Consider the following 22,563-nt stretch of genomic DNA (forward strand, 5'->3'; position numbering starts at 1 on the left):
ATATATCTCTCAAATAAGAAAGTAAACCATACAATGTGCATTATATGTATGTGATATATTTGAATGAGAAAAAATCTAATGGAAAAAAATTTGAAATAAAATTCATTATTCTTTGAAATCCTGCAGTTGCGGTTCCTTGCACATTCACGACAGAAGCAGCGGTGTCTGATTTTTGAGTGAATCATATCTTTTCACTTACAAATCAACAAGAACCACTTTTTTTTTTGCAATTTTTAAAGAAAGCAAATGATAAAAAGATCCTCCTGATGTTCTTTTACTTGGACAATTGTAATTAAGTTTATTGATTTATGAAGCATAATTTTTGCAAAATTATCTGTCCTACGTTTATAGCTACTGGGCACTAATATAATTTACAACTCAGTCATGCTGTGAAAGGTTGTAGTGACTAGCTGAATAGCTGTTATGTAATGCATGTTTATTGCTTTACATGCTACTCTCTATCATATTTTTCACATAATTTACAAAAAAGCATTACAAATGTCAAAGAGTCTAAACAATACATTACTACTGCTGAACAGAATATCTGCATAATAATATTTTCAGAATTTTTCATCTGTAAATTATTCTGTACAAATTAAATTAGCTTGTTCAAGTTAATTTTCTTACTTGTTGAGGTTAATTTTTAGTTATTGTGCTTGATTTGTAAAGATGGTAAAATATACTAGATGGCTTTGCTACATTGCATGCTGTACAGTCAGATGAGTCGATTTCTCTCTTGGCATATTTAATGAAGTTTCTGTGGTCCACCAAATTAAAATGAACCCTCCTTTGTGTTTTGAGGAAAGTGGAACAGAGGGACACTTTGTACTTGTCAGCGCTTCTTGATTGCATTGAATGAACAGGAATCCCATCCATGCTGTCGCTTTGAGTGCTCTGACCCTGAAATGGGGAACAAAAGTGTCCTGCTTTCCAGGCCACGCCCCCCCGCCAATCCCCCCCGAGTACACTCTCCCGCCTATCCCCAATTTTGCACCAACTCTGTGACACCAACTCACAGATCGCTGATTTAAAATGAATGACACACTCGCATTCACACAGTTCTTGATAATGCCAGTGCAGATCAAGCTGACAGAATCCCTCTGTTTTTACAAGATTTTGTTTACTGATTTAAATTTTTTTCTCCCTTAGAATCAAAGAAAAACTAACCAGACATGGAGGATATTGTTATAGCTGGAATTTCAGGTCGCCTACCTGAGTCAAACAATTTGGAAGAATTTTGGCAGAACCTTTTCAATGGAGTGGACATGGTCACAGAAGATGACAGGCGGTGGAAACCAGGTATGCTAATAATATTTGAATGTCTTTATCACTTTGAATAATTTTTATATCATTTTAAATAACTTTTAAGTAACATTTAGACTTAATTAACATGATTTTTATCATAATGCTTTCCTTAAGACCACCCTGGGGTTTGTAGTGTCTTCCATCTGCTGGTCTCCTTGCCTACCTGGCTGCTGTTCTGTGCTTTTCCTTGTCCATCTGGCTTTGGGTCTTATGAAGGGCCCGTCTCTCTTCTCTCTGTTGGCACCAAGCTAATACTCTCATTCATGTGCTAAAGCACAAGCAGGCTTAGGGCGATGAGTAGAGTGCGCTTTTGATTCCTTTTTTCCCTCCTTTTTTTAAATTCTAGGTCTGTATGGCCTTCCCCGAAGAAATGGAAAACTAAAAGAAATAAACAGATTTGATGCAGCCTTCTTTGGTGTGCATCCCAAACAGGCCCACACCATGGACCCACAGATGAGGCTTATGCTAGAGATATCGTACGAGGCCATCGTCGATGGAGGTTAGTCTCAGCTGCCCTCTTAGATAATAGGTATTAAATAAGGTATTTTGTGGTAGTTAATGCCCTTGAAAAATTTTGGATAAATGCATCTGCCAAATGGATAAATGTAAATGTTATTTTCAGGCATGCGCTGCTATACGGGTATATGAAATGTAGTTGATGTCTTGTGGTATTACATGCTATACTCTAAAATTATGTAAAACATTTTATTTTATTCAGTATGGATGCATTGAAGTGAGAGTAAAGACAGTTATAATGTTAAAGATTTCTCTGAAATAAATGCTGTTCTTTTTAATTTTCTAATTAAAGAATCCTGAAAAATGTGCATCACAGTGTCCGCAAAAATATTAAGCAGCACAACTGTTTTTAACATTGATAATAATAAGAACTGTCTCTTGAGCAATCATATTATGTTAACAGATTTTTCATTTTTATTTCATTTTTTTAAACCTAGTTTGAATTTTTTTTCTTTTCTGACTTTGTGAAAATAAAACCTGTTGATTTTTTTTCCCTTTAGGCATAAACCCGGTGTCTATGCGTGGCAGCAAGACTGGCGTCTACATTGGAGTAAGTGGCTCAGAGGCAGGAGAGGCCTTCAGTAAAGACCCAGAGGAGCTGCTGGGATACAGCATGACAGGATGCCAGCGGGCCATGTTTGCTAACCGCTTGTCTTACTTCTTTGATTTCAATGGTATGCAAACATAACTTTAATTACTGACTCGATGCTCGTGCACATTGTAGGACAGAATTGAGTTGTCAGAACCTTTGTTTGAAAGACTGTGTCCTCATTATTTCTGTATGGTGTGATGTGTCGTCTGAGGTGATTTGAATAAGTGACTCATTACACAGTCACGTCTTTCACTGGTGTATCTTGAGTCATACTATCACGTTAAACTGGTGCAACCAGTTGCAACCAGTTGAGATGGATTATTTAAATCACTTAATGCAAGAATCGTCAGAATCAGCCATTAACTGTTGTGTTTGATGTACAACAAACATTCAGGTCCGAGTACAGCCATTGACACAGCATGCTCATCTAGTCTGCTGGCTCTGGAGAATGCCTTCAATGCTATTCGCCATGGCCAATGTGATGCAGCTCTTGTGGGCGGAGTCAACCTGCTGCTCAAGCCCAACACCTCAGTGCAGTTCATGAAACTGGGCATGCTCAGTCCTGAAGGAACATGCAAGTCATTTGATGCCTCAGGTGAGATTAATTATATATTACTGTAACGTCTACAGCTTTTCTCAGAACAATATTAAAGGAATCTGGTTCTATAAGCATCAATCATTGCATAACAATTATAAGAATATGGCCTTCTAAGTGTTCATACTTAATAAATAGTATTTTAAGCAGCATTCTCTATGCAACAATAAAGGTTTTAAGTAGTAGTATGCTAATTGTATGGTTAATTTAGCAAGTGCTGTCCACTTACTTATATTGGAGATCTTATATTTAATTTTAATTGTAGTTAAAGTTAGTTTTAGTAATTTTGTTGTATTTGTCAAATTTTTTTATATATATATATATATATATATAAAAAAAAAATATATATATATATAAATAATTGTTTTTTTTAGTTTTAGTTATTTTATTACATCAAGTTAAACTGAATTAAAATAAGGAATGTTAACTAAAATAACAAAAAATGTTGTTTTTTGTGGTTTTAATTTTTGTTTTAGTTAACTATAATAACCCTGAGTTAAGCATATTTCATTTTTTATATACTACCCAACGTTATGCGATGTGCTAAATACTGTACAAAAGTAGTATTCCATAAATTGGGAAAAATTTGTGTACTGCACAAAGTTTTTTTTTTTGTTTTACCCTCTAGGAAATGGCTATTGTCGCTCAGAGGCTGCTGTCGCAGTACTCTTGACCAAGAAGTCAATGGCCAAGAGAATCTACGCCACAGTTCTCAACACAGGCAATAACACAGACGGCTACAAAGAGCAAGGTAAACCCATCCTTCCCACCCACAAACATCAAATCTGTCTCAAATCCTCTAGCATGAGTGACATCAACTCAGTTAATACCTGCTTACTCGCTCTGGAAGCCTGGCATTACTGTGAATGCTGGCACTATATGTGTCGTAGATGCTGGCCTTTCCCCCAGGGCCTCCTGCCACAATTTACATGCCAGTGTTTTTAAACATGACACTTGGCTGATCGTGAGGGCTAAAGGTATTTGAAATCTCTGGCATACGTCTGATATCAGGCCCCTCTAGTTCCTGTTGTGCATCTTGTGCTGCTACATTGAGTACAGAAGAATCCATGGTGTAGCTCACATGTGCGTTCCAGAAAGGCATATGTCAGAACTGCTACGTGTAAATCTGCTCATATTCTGGAATGTGGTATGTCTCCTCTTTTCTCAGGGGTGACATTCCCATCAGGTGAGATGCAGCAGCGCCTGGTCCGTTCCCTTTACCAGGAGGCCAACATATCACCTGAGCAGGTGGAGTACATCGAGGCCCACGGCACCGGTACTAAGGTCAGTCACTGTGAAATTACATACAAAACACACATGCATACTTAAAGAGATTTATTTGGAAATAAGAATGGGTTTGATATGTGCCGGATTCATAATGGCCATGATTACATGCACACCATTTTCCAATTAAGGTCTGTATTCCAATAAATAAACAAGTAAATTAATATTAAATAAAATAATAATAAAATATTAAATATCGAATGATTAAAAAATACTACAATAATACAATAAACAATAAAATACAAAATAATAATAAAAAAGCAAAAGTCCTTTTCACACGCAAATGGGATATTTCTTAAAGGTTTGCAACCCAAAAATCAATTGGTAGAAATGGAGGAAATTTAAAAAAGTTTTAAATAATTAAATTTTTTTGTTAATGTAAAACATTAAATATAACTTAAATATACATCATATTCTTGTGTATGTGAATGCAGTCATTGAGCAATAGTTTTTCAGCTTGTTATGTGTATATTGAAAATAACTCTTACAGGTTGGGGATCCTCAGGAAGTGAATGGCATTGTGAGTGTATTCTGTCAGTCACAGAGGGATCCTCTTCTGATTGGCTCAACCAAATCCAACATGGGACACCCAGAGCCTGCCTCTGGATTGGCGGCTCTTGCCAAGGTAGATAAACTGATTTTCTTTAAAAATCTGAAAGCTGAATCCCACATCCAAAATGTGAAGTAAATCAAGTAACTCATGTTGCATGTGATCAGGTGGTTTTGTCTCTGGAACATGGCGTCTGGGCTCCCAACATCCATTTCCACGATCCAAACCCTGACATTCCTGCTCTGACAGACGGCCAGGTGCATGTGGTGTCGGAGCCCATAACTGTCCGTGGTGGCATCGTGGGCATCAACTCATTTGGCTTCGGAGGCTCAAATGTCCATGTTATCCTACGTCCACATGATAAAAAAACACTGGCTCAGTCTGCACAACCTTCAGTCCCCAGACTCCTGCAGGCCTCTGGTCGCACTGAGGAGGCGGTCACTTCCCTCCTCAACAACGCCCAGAAGCATAAGGATAACCCAAGCTACCTGTCTCTTCTGAATGATGTGTCTGGAGTTCCAACGGCAGGCATGCCGTACAGGGGCTATGCACTGATCGGAGCACAGGGAGAGCTTACAGAGGTTCAGCAAGCCCAGCCCACACCCAGACCGCTCTGGTACATTTGTTCAGGTGAGGGGGCGTTTATTTTTCATGGTGAACAAATCTTATTTCCCTCAACCTTTTTGTGCTAAGAGAACTTGATGTACCATAAAATACATACTGTAACTTATAGAAACAGAAAGAGCTTTTATTGGAACCAAGCTGAAAAACTATTTTCTGATGCTGTCATGGTGAAATAAAAACAAGAAAACTGGGTTTAGTCCTAAACACAAAAAGAACAATAAAAGTAAATTGAGGGAAGGTTTGTAAGCGGATCAAAGCATTTTTTGCTCATTTTACATGCAAAAGCATTTGTTAAAGGCACTGCAGCAAAAATTAACAGATTAAGGTTTAAAAAAAAAAATCACAATTAATTACATTTTTATAATAATAAAAAATAATGAGTATTATATATACACTACCATTCGGGTCAGAAAGATTTTATGCTCTTAAAGGCTGCAAAAATACAGTAAAAAGATAATATTGTAAAATATTATTATAATTTACAATAACTGTTTTTCTTTTAAAATGTAATTTATTCCTGTGATGTCAAAGCTGAATTTTCAGCAGTCATTACTCCAGTCTTCAATGTCACATGATCCTTCAGAAATCATTCTGATATGCTGATTTGGTGCACAAATAACATTTCTTCTTATTATGTTTGATGTGTGATATGTATGATTGATCTATGATGCTTAATATTTTTTATATTTTTGTGGAAACTTATTATTGTTGTTGTTGTTGTTATTGATATTGTTATTTTTATTATTATTATTGTATACAAAATATATACATATTCATTTTTTTATTAAATAAATAATACAGGAAAATAACTGATATATACCTCTTGAGCGAGTCAGTGAATATAATGGAAAATCTCTAGACATGATCACATTGGCTGGGTTTTTATTTCTGTGTCCTGTCTTTGTTTGTATCTGTCTCCTGACAGGTATGGGCACACAGTGGGCTGGAATGGGCCGTACCCTGATGCAGCTGCCAGAATTCCGGGAGTCTATCCTGCGTTCGGATGTGGCTCTAAAGCACACTGGGTTGTGTGTGTCTCGCTTGCTCATGGACGCTGATGAGAGCACTTTTGAAGACACTGTGCAAGCGTTTGTTGGTCTTGCAGCCATCCAGGTCAGTCTCCCTCAGCTCTAGAGATACCATGTACAGTACCAGTGTGACTGGAGCAGGATTGACATCAGCAGAGTTTCTCAATGAAAAAATGACCCCTGTCAACTTTGGAACTGATATACAGTAGGCCTGCCAAATGTTGCAATACAGAGGCACAATCAGTTATGATTTCAACAGTTGCTCCGTCTGTCTCCTAAAGAGATCAAAAAATGACAGTTCCTTCAATATGTACCTAACCTGCATGTTCAAACCTGTGTGACTTACTTTCTGCTCAAACAAACCGCTTTTTCCTGTGGAACTGTCACACTTGCATATTCAAACTTGTCACATCACAGTCAGTTTTGAGACAAAATAACTAATAATTTTTGATAGTAGATAGGTTTGATATGAATGATATTTCCATGGCTGGCTGTCTTTCACCACCTCAATTTTCCAGGTCGCCCAGATTGACATGTTGCAGAAGATGGGTCTTCAGCCTGATGGGATCGTGGGCCACTCTGTAGGAGAGCTAGCGTGTGGTTACGCCGATGGCTCCCTGAGCCACAGCGAGGCCATTCTGGCTGCTTACTGGAGAGGACGCTGTATTAAAGAGGCCAACCTGCCCCCGGGGGGCATGGCTGCAGTGGGTTAGTGTAACAGCAGATGCCTTCACAGGCTTTACTTCATTAATCGGACGTAAAGTGCAACGCCTCTCACCATGGGGCATTTGCCTAGTCTTTTGTTCAGCAATGTGTGCTATAAATTTTTTAGCAAGCTTTCCTCTGGTTCCTTTTACCAACCCTCCCATCATCTTCCCCCTCAGGCTTAACGTGGGAAGAATGCAAAGCTCACACATGATCCTTCAGAAATCATTCTGATATGCTGATTTGGTGCACAAATAACATTTCTTCTTATTATGTTTGATGTGTGATATGTATGATTGATCTATGATGCTTAATATTTTTTATATTTTTGTGGAAACTTATTATTGTTGTTGTTGTTGTTATTGATATTGTTATTTTTATTATTATTATTGTATACAAAATATATACATATTCATTTTTTTATTAAATAAATAATACAGGAAAATAACTGATATATACCTCTTGAGCGAGTCAGTGAATATAATGGAAAATCTCTAGACATGATCACATTGGCTGGGTTTTTATTTCTGTGTCCTGTCTTTGTTTGTATCTGTCTCCTGACAGGTATGGGCACACAGTGGGCTGGAATGGGCCGTACCCTGATGCAGCTGCCAGAATTCCGGGAGTCTATCCTGCGTTCGGATGTGGCTCTAAAGCACACTGGGTTGTGTGTGTCTCGCTTGCTCATGGACGCTGATGAGAGCACTTTTGAAGACACTGTGCAAGCGTTTGTTGGTCTTGCAGCCATCCAGGTCAGTCTCCCTCAGCTCTAGAGATACCATGTACAGTACCAGTGTGACTGGAGCAGGATTGACATCAGCAGAGTTTCTCAATGAAAAAATGACCCCTGTCAACTTTGGAACTGATATACAGTAGGCCTGCCAAATGTTGCAATACAGAGGCACAATCAGTTATGATTTCAACAGTTGCTCCGTCTGTCTCCTAAAGAGATCAAAAAATGACAGTTCCTTCAATATGTACCTAACCTGCATGTTCAAACCTGTGTGACTTACTTTCTGCTCAAACAAACCGCTTTTTCCTGTGGAACTGTCACACTTGCATATTCAAACTTGTCACATCACAGTCAGTTTTGAGACAAAATAACTAATAATTTTTGATAGTAGATAGGTTTGATATGAATGATATTTCCATGGCTGGCTGTCTTTCACCACCTCAATTTTCCAGGTCGCCCAGATTGACATGTTGCAGAAGATGGGTCTTCAGCCTGATGGGATCGTGGGCCACTCTGTGGGAGAGCTAGCGTGTGGTTATGCCGACAGCTCCCTGAGCCACAGTGAAACCATTCTAGCTGCTTACTGGAGAGGACGCTGTATTAAAGAGGCCAGCCTGCCCCCGGGGGGCATGGCTGCAGTGGGTTAGTGTAACAGCAGATGCCTTCACAGGCTTTACTTCATTAATCGGACGTAAAGTGCAACGCCTCTCACCATGGGGCATTTGCCTAGTCTTTTGTTCAGCAATGTGTGCTATAAATTTTTTAGCAAGCTTTCCTCTGGTTCCTTTTACCAACCCTCCCATCATCTTCCCCCTCAGGCTTAACGTGGGAAGAATGCAAAGCTCAATGTCCACAGGGTGTCGTTCCTGCTTGTCACAATTCTGAGGACACAGTGACCATCTCAGGCCCTCAGGTATATATACATGCTAAGAAATAAAATCACCTTCATTTCAGTATTTAAAAAAACTACAATAAAAAAAAAATGTGTGTGTGTATATATATATATATATATATTATGTTTTTGAAATAAGTCTCTTATGCTCATTAAGGCTACATTTATTTAATTAAAAATACAGTACAAAGAGTAATATTGTGAAATAATATTATTAATTAATTAAAAATAACTGTTTTTTTATTTTAATATATTTTAAAATGTACTTTTTTCCCGATGATGGCAAAGTTACATTTTCAGCATTAACTTCAGTCTTCAGTGTCACATGATCCTTCAGAAATCAATCTAATATGCTGATTTGGTTGCTGCCAAATATTTTGTGGAAATGACTTTTTTGTTTTAAATGAATGAGTTGCATTATTTAAATTCAGTTATTGAAAATGTATAGAATTTTTGAAACATATAAAATGAAAGCATCCATACTAGTACGTAACAGTAAGTGTTTGGTTATGCAGGACTCTGTCAGCAAGTTTGTTGCCCAGCTGAAAGAGAGTGGTGTGTTTGCCAAAGAAGTGCGCAGTGCTGGTGTGGCTTTCCACTCCTATTACATGGCCTCTATTGCTCCAGCCCTTCTGGCTGCACTGCAGAAGGTGAGTTGGTGAGGCATTGCAGTGTCACAGTGCCCTCTGGTGGACATTAGCACCTCAAAACCTCAGACCACTGACTTCCTGTACATGTTCTTGTAGGTAATAAAGAACCCAAGGCCTCGTTCAGCACGTTGGATCAGCACGTCCATCCGGCAGGCAGACTGGGAGAGCCCACTGGCACTCTACTCATCTGCAGAGTACCATGTCAATAACTTGGTCAGTCCTGTCCTCTTTCAGGAGGGACTGAGCTTTGTGCCAGATAATGCTGTGGTAGTAGAAATTGCCCCACATGCTTTGCTGCAGGTAACAGGGAATTATTATTATAATTTTTTTTAATTATTCTATTTTGTTTAAATTATTTTGCATCACATAAATAAATTTATCAAAGTCTAAACCCCTAATATACATGTCTTGAAGATTCACATGTAGATCCATTTCTATTATTAATGTACTCTTGTTTCATCTTCAGGCCATCCTGAAACGGAGCTTAAAACCTACCTGCTCCATCCTTCCCCTAATGAAAAGAGGACATGCCAACAATCTGGAGTTCTTCCTCTCTCATGTGGGCAAGATCTACATGAATGGGTTGGTTTTTATACTCTTCACTTCCTAGCTGTTTTGACCTGAAATTGTCAGCATTTGCAATGTTAAATGATTGATGCACACTCTCTTGCATTTGCAGAATTAACGTGGACAGTAATAAATTGTATCCAGCTGTTGAATACCCTGTTCCAACTGGGACCCCTCTCATCTCCCCTCACATTCAGTGGGATCATTCCCAGGTCTGGGACGTGCCCAAGGTGGAGGACTTCCCTGCTGGCTCAGGGGGATCCACCTCAGCCATTGTGTACAATATTGGTGGGTAGTTGTGAAGTTGAAATGAGTGTTTTTCTCATCTTTGCTGTCATATCATGCTTAATTTTGAATGTTTTGTGCAGATATGAATCCAGAGTCTCCTGATTACTACATGATTGGTCATTGCATTGATGGTCGGGTGCTGTACCCGGCCACAGGATACCTGGTTCTGGCCTGGAGGACTCTGATGAGATCTCTTGGTGCAGTCATGGAGCACACACCTGTTACATTTGAAGACGTCACCATCCATAGAGCCACCATCCTACCCAAGACAGGTAAAAGATTTGTTTTCTTTGTACTGTAAGACTGGAATTCTTCAGTATTTTCTAGCAGTTGTCACATTATATCTCACAGTGATGACTCTTGTAATTGCAAACTTCTAGTCAATGTGGCTTAGTGCTAACCAAATTGTCTTGCGCACTGCATCACAGGGTCTGTCCAGCTTGAGGTGCGACTCATGCCCGCCACTAACCATTTTGAGGTGTCGGAGAATGGAAATCTGGCCGTCAGTGGTGAGTTTCAAGTCATCATGAGACATCATCCACAACTGCTTCCACTATGACATTTTTGAGTAAAACAGGATATTTGTAAATTGACAAATATTGTATTTAAGACTCATGATCACACTCTGATATCCTTGGTGGTCTCAGGTAAGGTGAGTGTCTTGGAGGATGCCGGACTTGATGCTTTCCATGCTGAGCTGAATAAACCAATGGCTGTCGACAAGGAAGATTCTAAACTGCTTTTGAAAGCAGGGGACATTTACAAAGAGCTGCGTCTGCGTGGATATGACTACGGCAAGACTTTCCAGGGGATCCTGGAGTCTAACAATGCTGGTAATTCCCATCAAATGCATCTTAAACTTATATTGTAGAGATAATATTGGCTAAAACAGATTGTTGTGGTCAAAAACATGATTTCTCCAATCCTGAGCTCTTTGTATTCTGGTTCTTCCAGGTGACCATGGAAAGCTTCACTGGACTGGTAACTGGGTGACGTTTCTAGACACCATGCTGCAAATGATCGTAGTGGGGCTGCCTGAACGCAGCTTGAGACTGCCCACTCGCATACGCTCTGTGTATGTGGACCCCAAACTTCATGAGGAGAGGGTAAACGAGTATGCAGATGGCCAGAAAGGTATTAGACACCAACTAGCTGAAGTCTGATGTAACCTGATTTCATTTGAAAAGTATCTGACCAAAATTTCTTCTCCTCAGCTGTGGACGTTCATGTCAACCATTGCCTTGACAACATAACAGCTGGAGGAGTTCAGATCTGTGGGCTTCACACCACCGTAGCACCCCGTCGCCAGCAGCAGCAGACTCCGCCCACTTTGGAGGAGTTTGTATTTGTTCCCTATGTGGACTCCGATTGCCTGAGAACCAATGAAAAACTTGGAGACCAACTGAGACATTGCAAAGGCATGTTCTGACTTTTGCATCGAGAACTGCAGCATTAGGTTTTTTTATATTTTTTTTTTTTGAAAGAAGTCGCATGCACACCAAGGCTTCATTTATTTGATCAGTAAAATTGTGAAATATTACAATTTAAAAGAACCGTTTTCTTTTTTAATATATTGTGGAATGTAATTTATTCTTATGATGCAAAGCTGAATTTTCAGCAGCCGTTACTCTAGTCTTCAGTTTCACATGATTCTTCAGAAATCATTCCAATATGCTGATTTGGTGTGCTAGAAACATTTCTTATTATTATCATTGTTGAAAACAGTTGATAAATTTTTTTTTCATGAATGTTACGAAAAAAATTCTGTCACTTGATCAATTTAATATTTTATATTCATAGTATTATTAAAATTAGATGGACCTAAAATTATTTCATTTTTGTCCCCAGTTTAAATTTTTGGGGGTATTTTCCTCTATCTCTGTGGCATTGTACTTACTTTCCCCATGTTTTATGTGCAGGTCTAGTACAGCGTCTGCAGAGGAAGCTGGCCAATCAGGGAGTGAAGATCTCCATCCCTGGGTTAGAAGGTGCGACCGAGGGCCAGCTGATTGGAGCGGAGGCGGAGAAAGGCCTGTTGCGGCTGCTCTCTGTGCTGTGCGGACTGGAGCTGAACGGAAACCTGCGCTCTGAGCTGGAACAGACGGTGCAGAAGGAGAGAGACTGTCTGCTGCAGGACCCTCTGCTCAATGGCCTGCTGGACTCCCAGGCGCTACGTCACTGCTTGGACACGGCCCTTGAGAACAGCACTCCTGGAAAACTCAAAGTTGTGGAGGTATGGTGAATGGATTATTTAGGATGAAAATAGGCAGAGGTGGATGACACGCTTGAAATTTTCAACATGTATTCTTCTCCTTCAGGCTCTAGCCGCAGACGGTCGTGTGTTTTCTCGAACTCTTGGTCTCCTCAATATCCAACCGATGTTGCATCTCGACTACACTGTTTCAGACGTCTCCATTGACCAGCTTTCTGCACACCAGAGCTCCCTGGAGGAGCAGGGCATCTCATCTGCTCACTGGGACCCTCTTCAGGGCCCAGCAGCGGGTGGTCTGGATGGGGCTGACCTGGTTGTGTGTAACTGTGCGACAGGGCACACAGCCAACCCTGCACTTCTGATAGAGAACCTGACTTCAGCTGCGAGAGAAGGTGGTTTTGTTTTGATCCACACCCTACTGAGAGGAGACACTCTGGGTGAGATGGTAGCCTTCCTCACATCTCAAAACAACCAGGAGGGTTTGTTGACACAGGTGTGTGCTTAAAAACTCTAAAGTGCTAAATCTGTCAGATCCACAACATAAATGAAAGTGACATTTGAATTACAATGTTGTATTTAAATAACAGCATTAAATAAGTTGGCATTGTTCTGTCTGTTCTTTCATTTTGTTTTGTCTGGCCCATTGCAAAGTTCTCGGGTTCTAAATAGAATTGTTTTTTGTTTTCAGACTGAATGGGAGGAGCTTCTCCAAAAGGCCTCTTTAAATGTGGTCATGCTGAGAAAGTCTTACTACGGCTCTGCTCTCTTCCTCTGCCACCGGCACCCACAGTCCCCTCAGGATCAACCTATCCTTATTTTTGTGGACCCTGCTGACTACAAATGGGTGGAGACTCTAAAGGTGAGTATTAAAGTCAGCATGAAATGTAACTTGTTCTTCTGGTGAAAATGACAGCCTTCTCTCTGGTGATGTATGCAAAACTTCTCCAATCATTTAAACCCTGCCCCCTCCACTATTGACTGCAAGCTTGCATTCATTTTGAGTACAACACCCACATCTCCGTTAACAACCTATAGATTTGTTCAAGTCCCCACCCTTCTTTTTTTTTTCTTTTCCGATAATCTGTTACACTCGGATGTACATCACAATACATAAAAATATCAGTCACTAATTCAGTTTCATCACGACTTTAATCATACAAACTCATTAATGGTGTTGCCAAGGCCACTAATAACACTTGGCAATCCTGTAGCAACATGCTAAAACCAAACAGCAGACTCGTTAAACAAATCCTAATGCATTACCCTTTCTGTCTTCTTTTTTCTTGTTAGAGTACTTTAGCTGAGTCATCTGATATCCCAGTCTGGCTCATTGCCACTAAGGGTCATAATGGAGTGGTGGGAATGGTGAACTGCCTTAGACAGGAGCCCGGAGGCAACCGTATACGGTCCGTCCACTTCCTGTGCAATTAGTGTTCCACATATGCTACTGTACTATTATGTCATTATATTTTTGATGTTACAGTTATGCAATTGTATAGATATAAATGTGGTATTCATGTACATGGTCTTTTTTCTCCTTCCCAATAGGTGTGCATTTGTTTCTAATCTAAGTAAAGGCGCTGAAGTCCCCTCCCTTGTTCCTACCCAAAATGAGATGAAGGCATTACTAAAGAAGGATCTGGTCATGAACGTGTACCGTGATGGACAGTGGGGTGTTTTTAGACACCAGTTGTTAACACAAGGTGAAATAGGAGGTCATATAAGACTTTCAGTGATAAAGGATTGATTATTATTTCATAATAATAATTGTTTTTATTAAATTGAATAAATGTATTATTAGTAATGTATTTCAGTACTTTATAGTAATTTATGTTAATATCATTTTTATTAATAATATTTGATTAATTTATATTAATCATATTTTTTTATTTAATGGTATTATTACTTCTCATTGTAAATATTGCATAATTATGAATGCATTTAATTGTAAATTGACATCAGTGACAGAAATGATGATGATTTTTGGCAATGCAAAATGTACAGCAACTAGTGGGATTGCAGACAGTGAAGCTCACATATAGTAGTAGCATATTAGCAACAGTACAGTAACTTGGCGACTTTGATTTAATGGTTGTCATCTTCAGATTGTAACTCTGATTGGATAGTCTTTTGAGCATGTTGTGATCATCTTCTGTTCTGTGCATTCATGTTTAGATCTTAGCGAGGCGTTGACAGAGCAGGCGTACGTGAATGTCCTGACTCGCGGTGATCTCTCGTCGCTGCGATGGATTGCTTCCCCGCTGCGTCATTTTGTCCCTTCCAATCCCAACGTGCAGCTCTGCCGTGTTTACTACTCCTCCCTCAACTTCAGAGACATCATGCTGGCCACTGGCAAACTGCCTCCAGATGCCATCCCTGGTTTGTACCCCAGCCTGTTTTTGACTATAAGTGAAATATTGCACGCTAGCTTATCCTATAAAAAGTCTTAGAAGAGACTCTTCTCGTTTTGTCCATGCAGGAGACATAGCGCTGCAGCAGTGCATGCTGGGAATGGAGTTTTCAGGGCGAGACCCCAGTGGGCGACGTGTAATGGGTTTGCTGCCAGCTAAAGGTCTGGCCACCTGTGTGGATGCAGACAAGCGCTTCCTTTGGGATGTTCCATCTAGCTGGTGAGAACCTCAGCACCTCTGAATCTGAATGAGATGTCTTCCTCCAAAACTGTCAGTGCTAAGTGAAGCTGTGTTTATTTGCAGGACGCTGGAGCAGGCCGCCTCCGTTCCTGTGGTGTATGCCACCGCCTATTATTCCCTAGTGGTGCGAGGCCGTCTGAGGCCTGGTGAAAGTGTGCTGATCCATTCAGGCTCTGGAGGGGTGGGACAGGCCGCTATTGCTATTGCACTTAGTATGCGCTGCCGAGTCTTCACAACTGTGGGTAAGTGACACACTCTTTTTTTTTCCCTTTCAATGCAGCTCTTATAATTTTTGTTAACCTTCCATTTAATGTGTAATATTGCTAAGGGCCGTACAGCAGAAATCATAAATTTTCTGTTTCAACTGAAAAATTTTTGAAAGGCCAAAATTATTGACTGAAACAGTGACATTTAGCCTGAAATATCAAGAGGTGACTAGACTAAAAACTTTACTTTGACTGGTTTTAGTTAATCACCTGAGAACATGACAATATGAAAAGCATAAAGACTTCAATTACCAAACTACTAAAAATTCTTGGTTTTGGTTTTCGGCTAAAAGAAAACTTTATGTATTTGGTGTTTTGGTCAAAAAAATAATTTTGGTGCATCACCATTTAAAACACAGAATATTCAAAGCATAAAGAATTTACAGTTCAACCTTTTCATAATTCTTCAATTAAATTTTAATAGACTAAATTAGGTACTATTTTAGTGAGAATGAAATTGGCTAAAATGAAATATGACACTGCAGAGTATTAACTAAATTAAAATTATTTATTTGTCAAAAGAAAAAAGCTATGACTAAATCAACTGTGAACACTGCTGACGAGTATCTTGTTTTGATACAGGGTCTGGAGAGAAGAAGGCGTACCTGCAAGAAATATTCCCTCAGCTTATGGCAGAATCTTTTGCTAATTCTAGAGATGCCTCGTTTGAACAGCATGTAATGCTCCAAACTCAAGGCAAAGGTGAATAGAGTATATTGCAGTGACTCTGAATACACAGCAGCATTGCACCAAATATTGCTGAGGAGTGAAGTATTAAACCACCATATGTATGTGTGTTTTTTCAGGAGTTGATTTGGTATTAAACTCCCTTGCTGAAGAGAAGCTGCAGGCCAGCTTGCGTTGTTTGGCCAGACATGGTCGTTTCCTGGAGATTGGCAAATATGACCTTTCCAACAACACACCACTAGGTGCGTCCCAGATGTACAACAATTCCTGAATCAATCAACAAACATCTTAGATCTATTATTCTCTTACTTCCACGTGTTAAATGTATTTGTCCAATTGTTCTTGATTCAGGTATGGCTCTGTTCCTAAAGAACGTGGCCTTCCACGGCATCCTGCTGGATGCTTTGTTTGAGGAGGGGAACAGGGAATGGGAGGAGGTATCTGAGCTTCTGAAAAAGGGAATCGCCAGTGGAGTCGTTCAGCCATTACGTACCACTGTCTTTGAGAGGAACCAGGTGGAGGACGCCTTCCGCTACATGGCTCAGGGCAAACACATAGGCAAAGTCCTGCTGCAGGTAAGGGCGGTGGTTAATTTTAATAAACCTGTCTAAAAATGTTCTTATATCACCAATTTCTTATACTTTACTAATTGCTCGTCTCTCCTTTCACCTCTCAGGTACGTTCAGAGGAGACAAGCACCATTGTTCCTGCAGCCTCTCCTCTTTCTATTCCCGCTATCTGCCGTACCTTCTTCCCTGCCTCTCTCTCATACATCATCACTGGAGGCCTGGGTGGTTTCGGGTTGGAGTTGACCCAATGGCTCACTGAGAGAGGTGCTCGTAAACTGGTGCTGACGTCACGTTCTGGCATCCGCAACGGTAAAGATGCGCTAGGATTTGATCAGTTTTCATGTCAGTGTTGGTCAGTGTTGTTGTTAACTAAAACAAAATTAATTTAAATAAAACTGAAGTTATATTTAAGTCTTATTTATGTAATATTTATATTTGATTTATTTAAGTTAGTTTCCTAAGCAGTAATAAGTATAAAATAAAGCTAAAATAGAAATATTAAAACACATCAAAAATGAATAAAAATGACAAAAGCACATCAATTACTAAAACAAAAACTATTAAAAATCATTTTCATTAATTGAAATAAAACTGAAATAAAATATAACAATTAGATAGAAAAGCTTAAACTTGAAAATTTTGAAAATGTAAAACATTGTCTTTGCAATTAACTGAAATAAAATACGTTTAAGTTAAAGTACTAAAATGACTAAATACTGAAATAAATGAATAAGGAATGATACAGCTAAGTAGAAAAGTAAAAAAATGGACAAAAGCACTAAAGTACAAAAAAATATTACAATTATTTTCATTAAATATAAAATAAAATATAAAAATTAGATTAAAAAATTACATTATTTTAGTTAAATTAAATTAAGTGAAAATTGGAACTGTTCCCTTGGCAACTAATTGAAATAAAATAAGTTTAAGTTGAAATACTAAAATGACTAAAACTGGAATATAAATAAATGATAATAAATATAAATATATCAAAAATAAGAATGCAGAAGCCCATAACACATTACTAAAAACTTAAATTAAAATGAAAACTAAAAATAAGCTAATTCAAAATATTAATAAATACGAAAATAGTATATAAATAATACTAAAATAACACTGATATTGGTCAGGGCAACACACTAAAACGTTTGTTGTCTCGACAGGTTATCAAGCCAAGCGTATTCGAGAGTGGCAGGCCATGGGCATTCAGGTTCTTGTGTCCACCAGTGATGTCAGCTCCATGGCAGGGACGGAGCGTCTCATCACTGAAGCCTGCCGCTTGGGTCCAGTTGGTGGCATCTTCCACCTTGCCATGGTAACATTCAGTTGTTGCTTTCAGTTCATTTTCCTTTGTAGACAAAGTAAGAACAAATACATAACTGATATTTCTCTCTATCATCTAGGTCCTTAAAGATGGCATGCTGGAGAATCTGACCCCACAGCACTTCATTGACGTCAATAGACCCAAGTACGGTGGAACCATCCATCTTGACAGGTAGGGAATGGTTTGATTGAATATCTTCTTTCTTCAGCCGTTCACTTGTGGCTTATGATGAATTTTGATAAATGACCCTTTTTTTTCCCACAGTGTGACTAGGCAGAAGTGCCCAGAACTTCAGCACTTTGTGGTGTTCTCATCGGTCAGCTGTGGCCGAGGTAACGCTGGCCAGAGCAACTACGGCTTTGCCAACTCCACCATGGAGCGAGTGTGTGAGCAGCGCCGCCACGACAACCTGCCAGGCCTGGCCATCCAGTGGGGTGCCATTGGAGATGTGGGTGTTGTCTTGGAGACCATGGGTGGCAATGATGCTGTGATTGGTGGTACGTTGCCCCAACGCATGTCTTCCTGTTTGGAAGTACTGGATAGGTTCCTGTGCCAGCAGAGGCCTGTAATGTCCAGCTTTGTGTTGGCGGAGAAAGTGATGGTAGCTAAAGGAGAAGGAAGTGGACAGAGGGACCTGGTGGAGGCTGTGGCTCATATTCTGGGTAAAAGCTCAGACCTGAAATATTCAAACATCTGATAAGCTACACTTTTTCATGCTTTTCGAAGTTACCGTGTCACCTCTTCTATTCAGGTGTGCGTGATGTGAACTGTCTGAATGCCGATGCCTCATTGGCTGATCTGGGTCTCGATTCGCTAATGGGTGTTGAGGTTAGACAGACACTGGAGAGGGACTATGACATTGTCATGGCAATGAGGGAAATCCGACAGCTAACCATTAATAAGCTACGGGAGCTTTCCAGCCAATCAGGAGGGAAAGATGGTGAGCATGTGATTCGTGTCAATGCCAATATCGATACCCTTATGTTTTTTTCCAGAACATTTTTTGTTATTCACAGTATCTTGAATAAGCTATTGGGAAGTTGCTAAAAGATAATTCTGAAAATAAATTCAGGAGGTCTAATTTCATGTTTTGTAAGAAACATTGCATTATTTGGAGAATAATGCATCAATATATTAAATCTCTCTCATTCTGTTTCTCTCAGAGTCCCGAATTGCTCCTGCAAAGCGATCTGGTGCTCAAGCTCTGCTGGAGTCAGATCTGAGCCGGATGCTGGTGAACCCAGACAGCCCCACGGTGGCCCCACTGAACGAGGTCCAGAGTGCCGAAAGGCCCTTATTCCTCGTTCACCCCATTGAGGGCTCCATTGCCGCCTTCCGCACTCTCACCAGCAAGCTTAGCGTGCCGTGCTATGGCCTGCAGTGCACCAAAGGTACAAACACAAGATCAAGGATCACTTTTCACTGTTACACTTGGGTGAAAGGCAGTTTACTCGCTCAACATGACTTTTTTTAATTCAGTTTAACTTCATTTTATTTTCAGTGTGGTTAGGTGAAAATGTAAACACTTGAAAAAATAAAAAATAAATAAATAAATATATATATATACATTCTGAATAATTAAAGGGGTCATATGATGCTGCTAAAAAGAACATTTTGTGTATTTGGTGTAATGAAATGTGTTTATGCGGTTTAAAGTAAAAAAAACACATTATTTTCCACATACTGTACATTATTGTTTCTCCTCTATGCCCCGCCTTTTTGAAACGCGTCGATTTTTACAAAGCTCATTGGTCTGAAAAAGCGAGGTGTGCTGTGATTGGCCAGCTATCCAATGCATTGTGATTGGCCGAATACCTCAAGCGTGAGACGGAAATGTTACGCCCCTCACATACTGTTGATGCTGTGTCCCGGCCGGAGCGACGAGACATAAACATTAAAACCCATTACAAACGAGGCATTTGTTGCATCCAGTGGGGACATAATTACTGATTATGACTTATACTGTCTTTTTACGCGTTGCGTTGCATTGCATCGCGCCGCGTAAACATAAAATGTCTGCATTTGTGGCAACGAAAAATACAGCGTCCTAGCGTGAGGGGAAGCCCCAGCTTAGCGTGCGCTGAGGCCGGGATAGAGTGCGCTGAGGCCGGGATAGAGTGAGCTGAGGCGGGCTGGATTCCACTTCGTCCACGGTGAAAGTTAATGTATTCCCACAACGACCAGCACAGATCAGCTCTAGGCATGACGAAGCGGATATCGTCCTCTTTTGGAAGACCAAACAAAGTAGTTTCGCTTTCACAACGAAGCACACAGCGTCTTCAGGACATGGCTGCAGCGTCAACAATACTACAGTGAGAATAAAAGTTACGCCTTCTTTCTTTGCGTGAACATTTGGGCGGCGTTATGCAAATCTTCCCAGATCGTGACGTAGGTATGTGGGGGCGTGTTAGAACGAGCCGTTTTAGGTAGGCGTGGTTAACTCTTAACTTTTATAAAGAATATCTCTTTGGTTTTGAGACTTTAGTGTTTGCAACTTTACAGATCTTCTTTATGCACCAAGAGCTTGTAACACTCCAAAGAGAAAGGAAAAATTGAAATCGCATCATATGACCCCTTTAATAATATCTAATTTAAACTTTACTATATGTGATATTACTGAAGTTTTTGCCTTTTATATGGTTTTAATTCCTTTATCAGTAATATTTGTTTAAAATGTAATTGTTTAATGATTATTTTATCTATTTTTTTTTTTTGTTCAAATTCAGTCCCGTTACATTTTTTTCTGTTTTATGTGTTTTGTCCATCTGCAGCCGCTCCTCTAGACAGTATCCAGAGTCTTGCCACTTATTACTTGGAGTGCGTGAGGCAGGTGCAGCCAGAGGGGCCGTATCGCATCGCTGGTTACTCGTTCGGTGCATGTGTGGCTTTTGAGATGTGCTCACAGCTGCAGGCAGCCAAATGCCCAGTGGAATACCTCTTCCTGTTTGACGGCTCGCACTCTTACGTGGCAGCTTATACACAGGTGCCATAAAAGAGCGCAGAAAGCACAAAACAGAAAAATTTGGTGCGCCAGGTCACATGGTCATCATTTTTGTTTTTTCTTTGACAGAGTTACAGAGCCAAACTGACCCCTGGAAAAGAGTGCGAGGCTGAGACTGAAGCTCTGTGTGCTTTTATCCAACAGTTCACTGGCATTGAGTACAACAAGGTACGTGAACAACTGTTACTTTGTGGTTCAGTCTTTAAAAGATTTTTGACCATTTAATTTATTTAAAATGGTCTTTTCTAAATAGACTGTATCTTAACTACAGTTCAGTCACATTAATTCAGTGCTAAAGCTAATGCTGTCTCTGGATCCTTAACCTTTCACAAAGCTGTTGGAGACATTGTTACCTCTGTCAGACCTGGAGGCTCGTGTGAACAAGGCTGTTGATCTGATCACATCCAGCCATAAAAATATCAGCCGAGATATGCTCCATTTTGCTGCTTCTACATTTTACCACAAACTGAAGGCCGCCGACCGCTATGTTCCAATTTCCAAGTATCACGGCAATGTCACCCTGCTGAGAGCCAAGGCCAGCAGCGAGTACGGTGATGGTTTAGGATCTGACTACAAACTGCACGAGGTAAAGATATGGACCACAAATACAATACTCTAGTCTTAAGTGTCACATGATCCTTCAGAGACCATTCTTATATGCTGATTTGGTGCATAGGTTTTATTTTCACAAAATTTGAAGACATTTCATACTGTGATAACCTTTGTATGGAGCCCCGTACATGGCATGCAGGAAAAAAATAGTAGGCTAAATCGTGTGCACGATTTACTATTTCGTTCCCTCGATTTATAAATTGTGTGCACGATTTACTAATTCATTCCCTCGATGTACTAAAACGTGCACACGATTACTATTTCGTTCCCTTGATTTATAAATTGTGCGCACGATTTACTAAATTAATTCCCTCGATTTGCTAAATCGTGCACACGATTTAGCAAATCGAGGGAACGAAATAGTAATCGTTTGCACGTTTTAGTACATCGAGGGAATAAATTAGTAAATTGTGTGCATGATTTATTTATTTTTTCTTGCATGTCATGTGCGGGGCTCCGTACATTTGCACTACAAAATGGGGATTTTTAGATTTGCTCAAAACAAAAAAAGGATTTAGTACATCGAGGGAACGAATTAGTAAATCGTGCACACGATTGATTTATTTTTTCTTGCATGTCATGTGCGCGGGGCTCCGTACCTTTGAGACCTAGCTCTAGTCCTGGTCTGTGTGCAGGAAGCATTGTTAAGGTAATTGCACAGGAAGTACTTCTGAATCTGGGAAGGAGATCATGCTGAGAGAAAGACTTTAAAGGCACAATATGTAAGATTTTTTTATTAAAATATCCAAAATCCACTAGAACAGTGTTATATATTTTGCTGACTTGTGTACTTGCATTATCCCAAATGTTTTGAAGAATGTTTAAATCCAGAGAAATAAGCAATTTTAAAGGGGTCATATGATGCGATTTCAATTTTTCCTTTCTCTTTGGAGTGTTACAAGCTCTTGGTGC

At 39.8% G+C, this 22,563-nt stretch overlaps 1 protein-coding gene across 2 annotated transcripts in view; it reads left to right on the plus strand.

Annotated features, from left to right (window-relative positions):
- Positions 1-22,563, plus strand: part of fasn (fatty acid synthase) — a 25,813-nt gene that overhangs the window by 2,623 nt on the left and 627 nt on the right. For both annotated transcript variants that reach the window (XM_016480210.1, XM_016480209.1), the window contains 40 exons: positions 1,150-1,299; positions 1,652-1,804; positions 2,322-2,495; positions 2,808-3,008; positions 3,637-3,759; positions 4,177-4,292; positions 4,783-4,917; positions 5,010-5,472; positions 6,392-6,579; positions 7,013-7,202; positions 8,751-8,845; positions 9,340-9,474; positions 9,571-9,774; positions 9,941-10,056; positions 10,154-10,329; positions 10,410-10,601; positions 10,758-10,838; positions 10,977-11,162; positions 11,284-11,463; positions 11,544-11,747; positions 12,249-12,562; positions 12,648-13,034; positions 13,230-13,400; positions 13,832-13,947; positions 14,090-14,244; positions 14,717-14,920; positions 15,021-15,171; positions 15,256-15,434; positions 16,041-16,160; positions 16,265-16,387; positions 16,497-16,720; positions 16,822-17,023; positions 17,878-18,029; positions 18,118-18,209; positions 18,303-18,700; positions 18,790-18,978; positions 19,202-19,429; positions 20,810-21,021; positions 21,109-21,207; positions 21,374-21,625. In XM_016480210.1, coding sequence (XP_016335696.1) covers positions 1,173-1,299; positions 1,652-1,804; positions 2,322-2,495; positions 2,808-3,008; positions 3,637-3,759; positions 4,177-4,292; positions 4,783-4,917; positions 5,010-5,472; positions 6,392-6,579; positions 7,013-7,202; positions 8,751-8,845; positions 9,340-9,474; positions 9,571-9,774; positions 9,941-10,056; positions 10,154-10,329; positions 10,410-10,601; positions 10,758-10,838; positions 10,977-11,162; positions 11,284-11,463; positions 11,544-11,747; positions 12,249-12,562; positions 12,648-13,034; positions 13,230-13,400; positions 13,832-13,947; positions 14,090-14,244; positions 14,717-14,920; positions 15,021-15,171; positions 15,256-15,434; positions 16,041-16,160; positions 16,265-16,387; positions 16,497-16,720; positions 16,822-17,023; positions 17,878-18,029; positions 18,118-18,209; positions 18,303-18,700; positions 18,790-18,978; positions 19,202-19,429; positions 20,810-21,021; positions 21,109-21,207; positions 21,374-21,625 — 7,407 coding nt within the window. In that variant the 5' untranslated portion in view covers positions 1,150-1,172. The remainder of the gene's footprint in view (positions 1-1,149; positions 1,300-1,651; positions 1,805-2,321; positions 2,496-2,807; positions 3,009-3,636; positions 3,760-4,176; positions 4,293-4,782; positions 4,918-5,009; positions 5,473-6,391; positions 6,580-7,012; positions 7,203-8,750; positions 8,846-9,339; positions 9,475-9,570; positions 9,775-9,940; positions 10,057-10,153; positions 10,330-10,409; positions 10,602-10,757; positions 10,839-10,976; positions 11,163-11,283; positions 11,464-11,543; positions 11,748-12,248; positions 12,563-12,647; positions 13,035-13,229; positions 13,401-13,831; positions 13,948-14,089; positions 14,245-14,716; positions 14,921-15,020; positions 15,172-15,255; positions 15,435-16,040; positions 16,161-16,264; positions 16,388-16,496; positions 16,721-16,821; positions 17,024-17,877; positions 18,030-18,117; positions 18,210-18,302; positions 18,701-18,789; positions 18,979-19,201; positions 19,430-20,809; positions 21,022-21,108; positions 21,208-21,373; positions 21,626-22,563) is intronic.

The sequence above is a fragment of the Sinocyclocheilus anshuiensis genome, unplaced genomic scaffold (assembly GCF_001515605.1).
Source record: "Sinocyclocheilus anshuiensis isolate Anshui unplaced genomic scaffold, SAMN03320099.WGS_v1.1 scaffold553, whole genome shotgun sequence".
Classification (NCBI taxonomy): Eukaryota; Metazoa; Chordata; class Actinopteri; order Cypriniformes; family Cyprinidae; genus Sinocyclocheilus; species Sinocyclocheilus anshuiensis.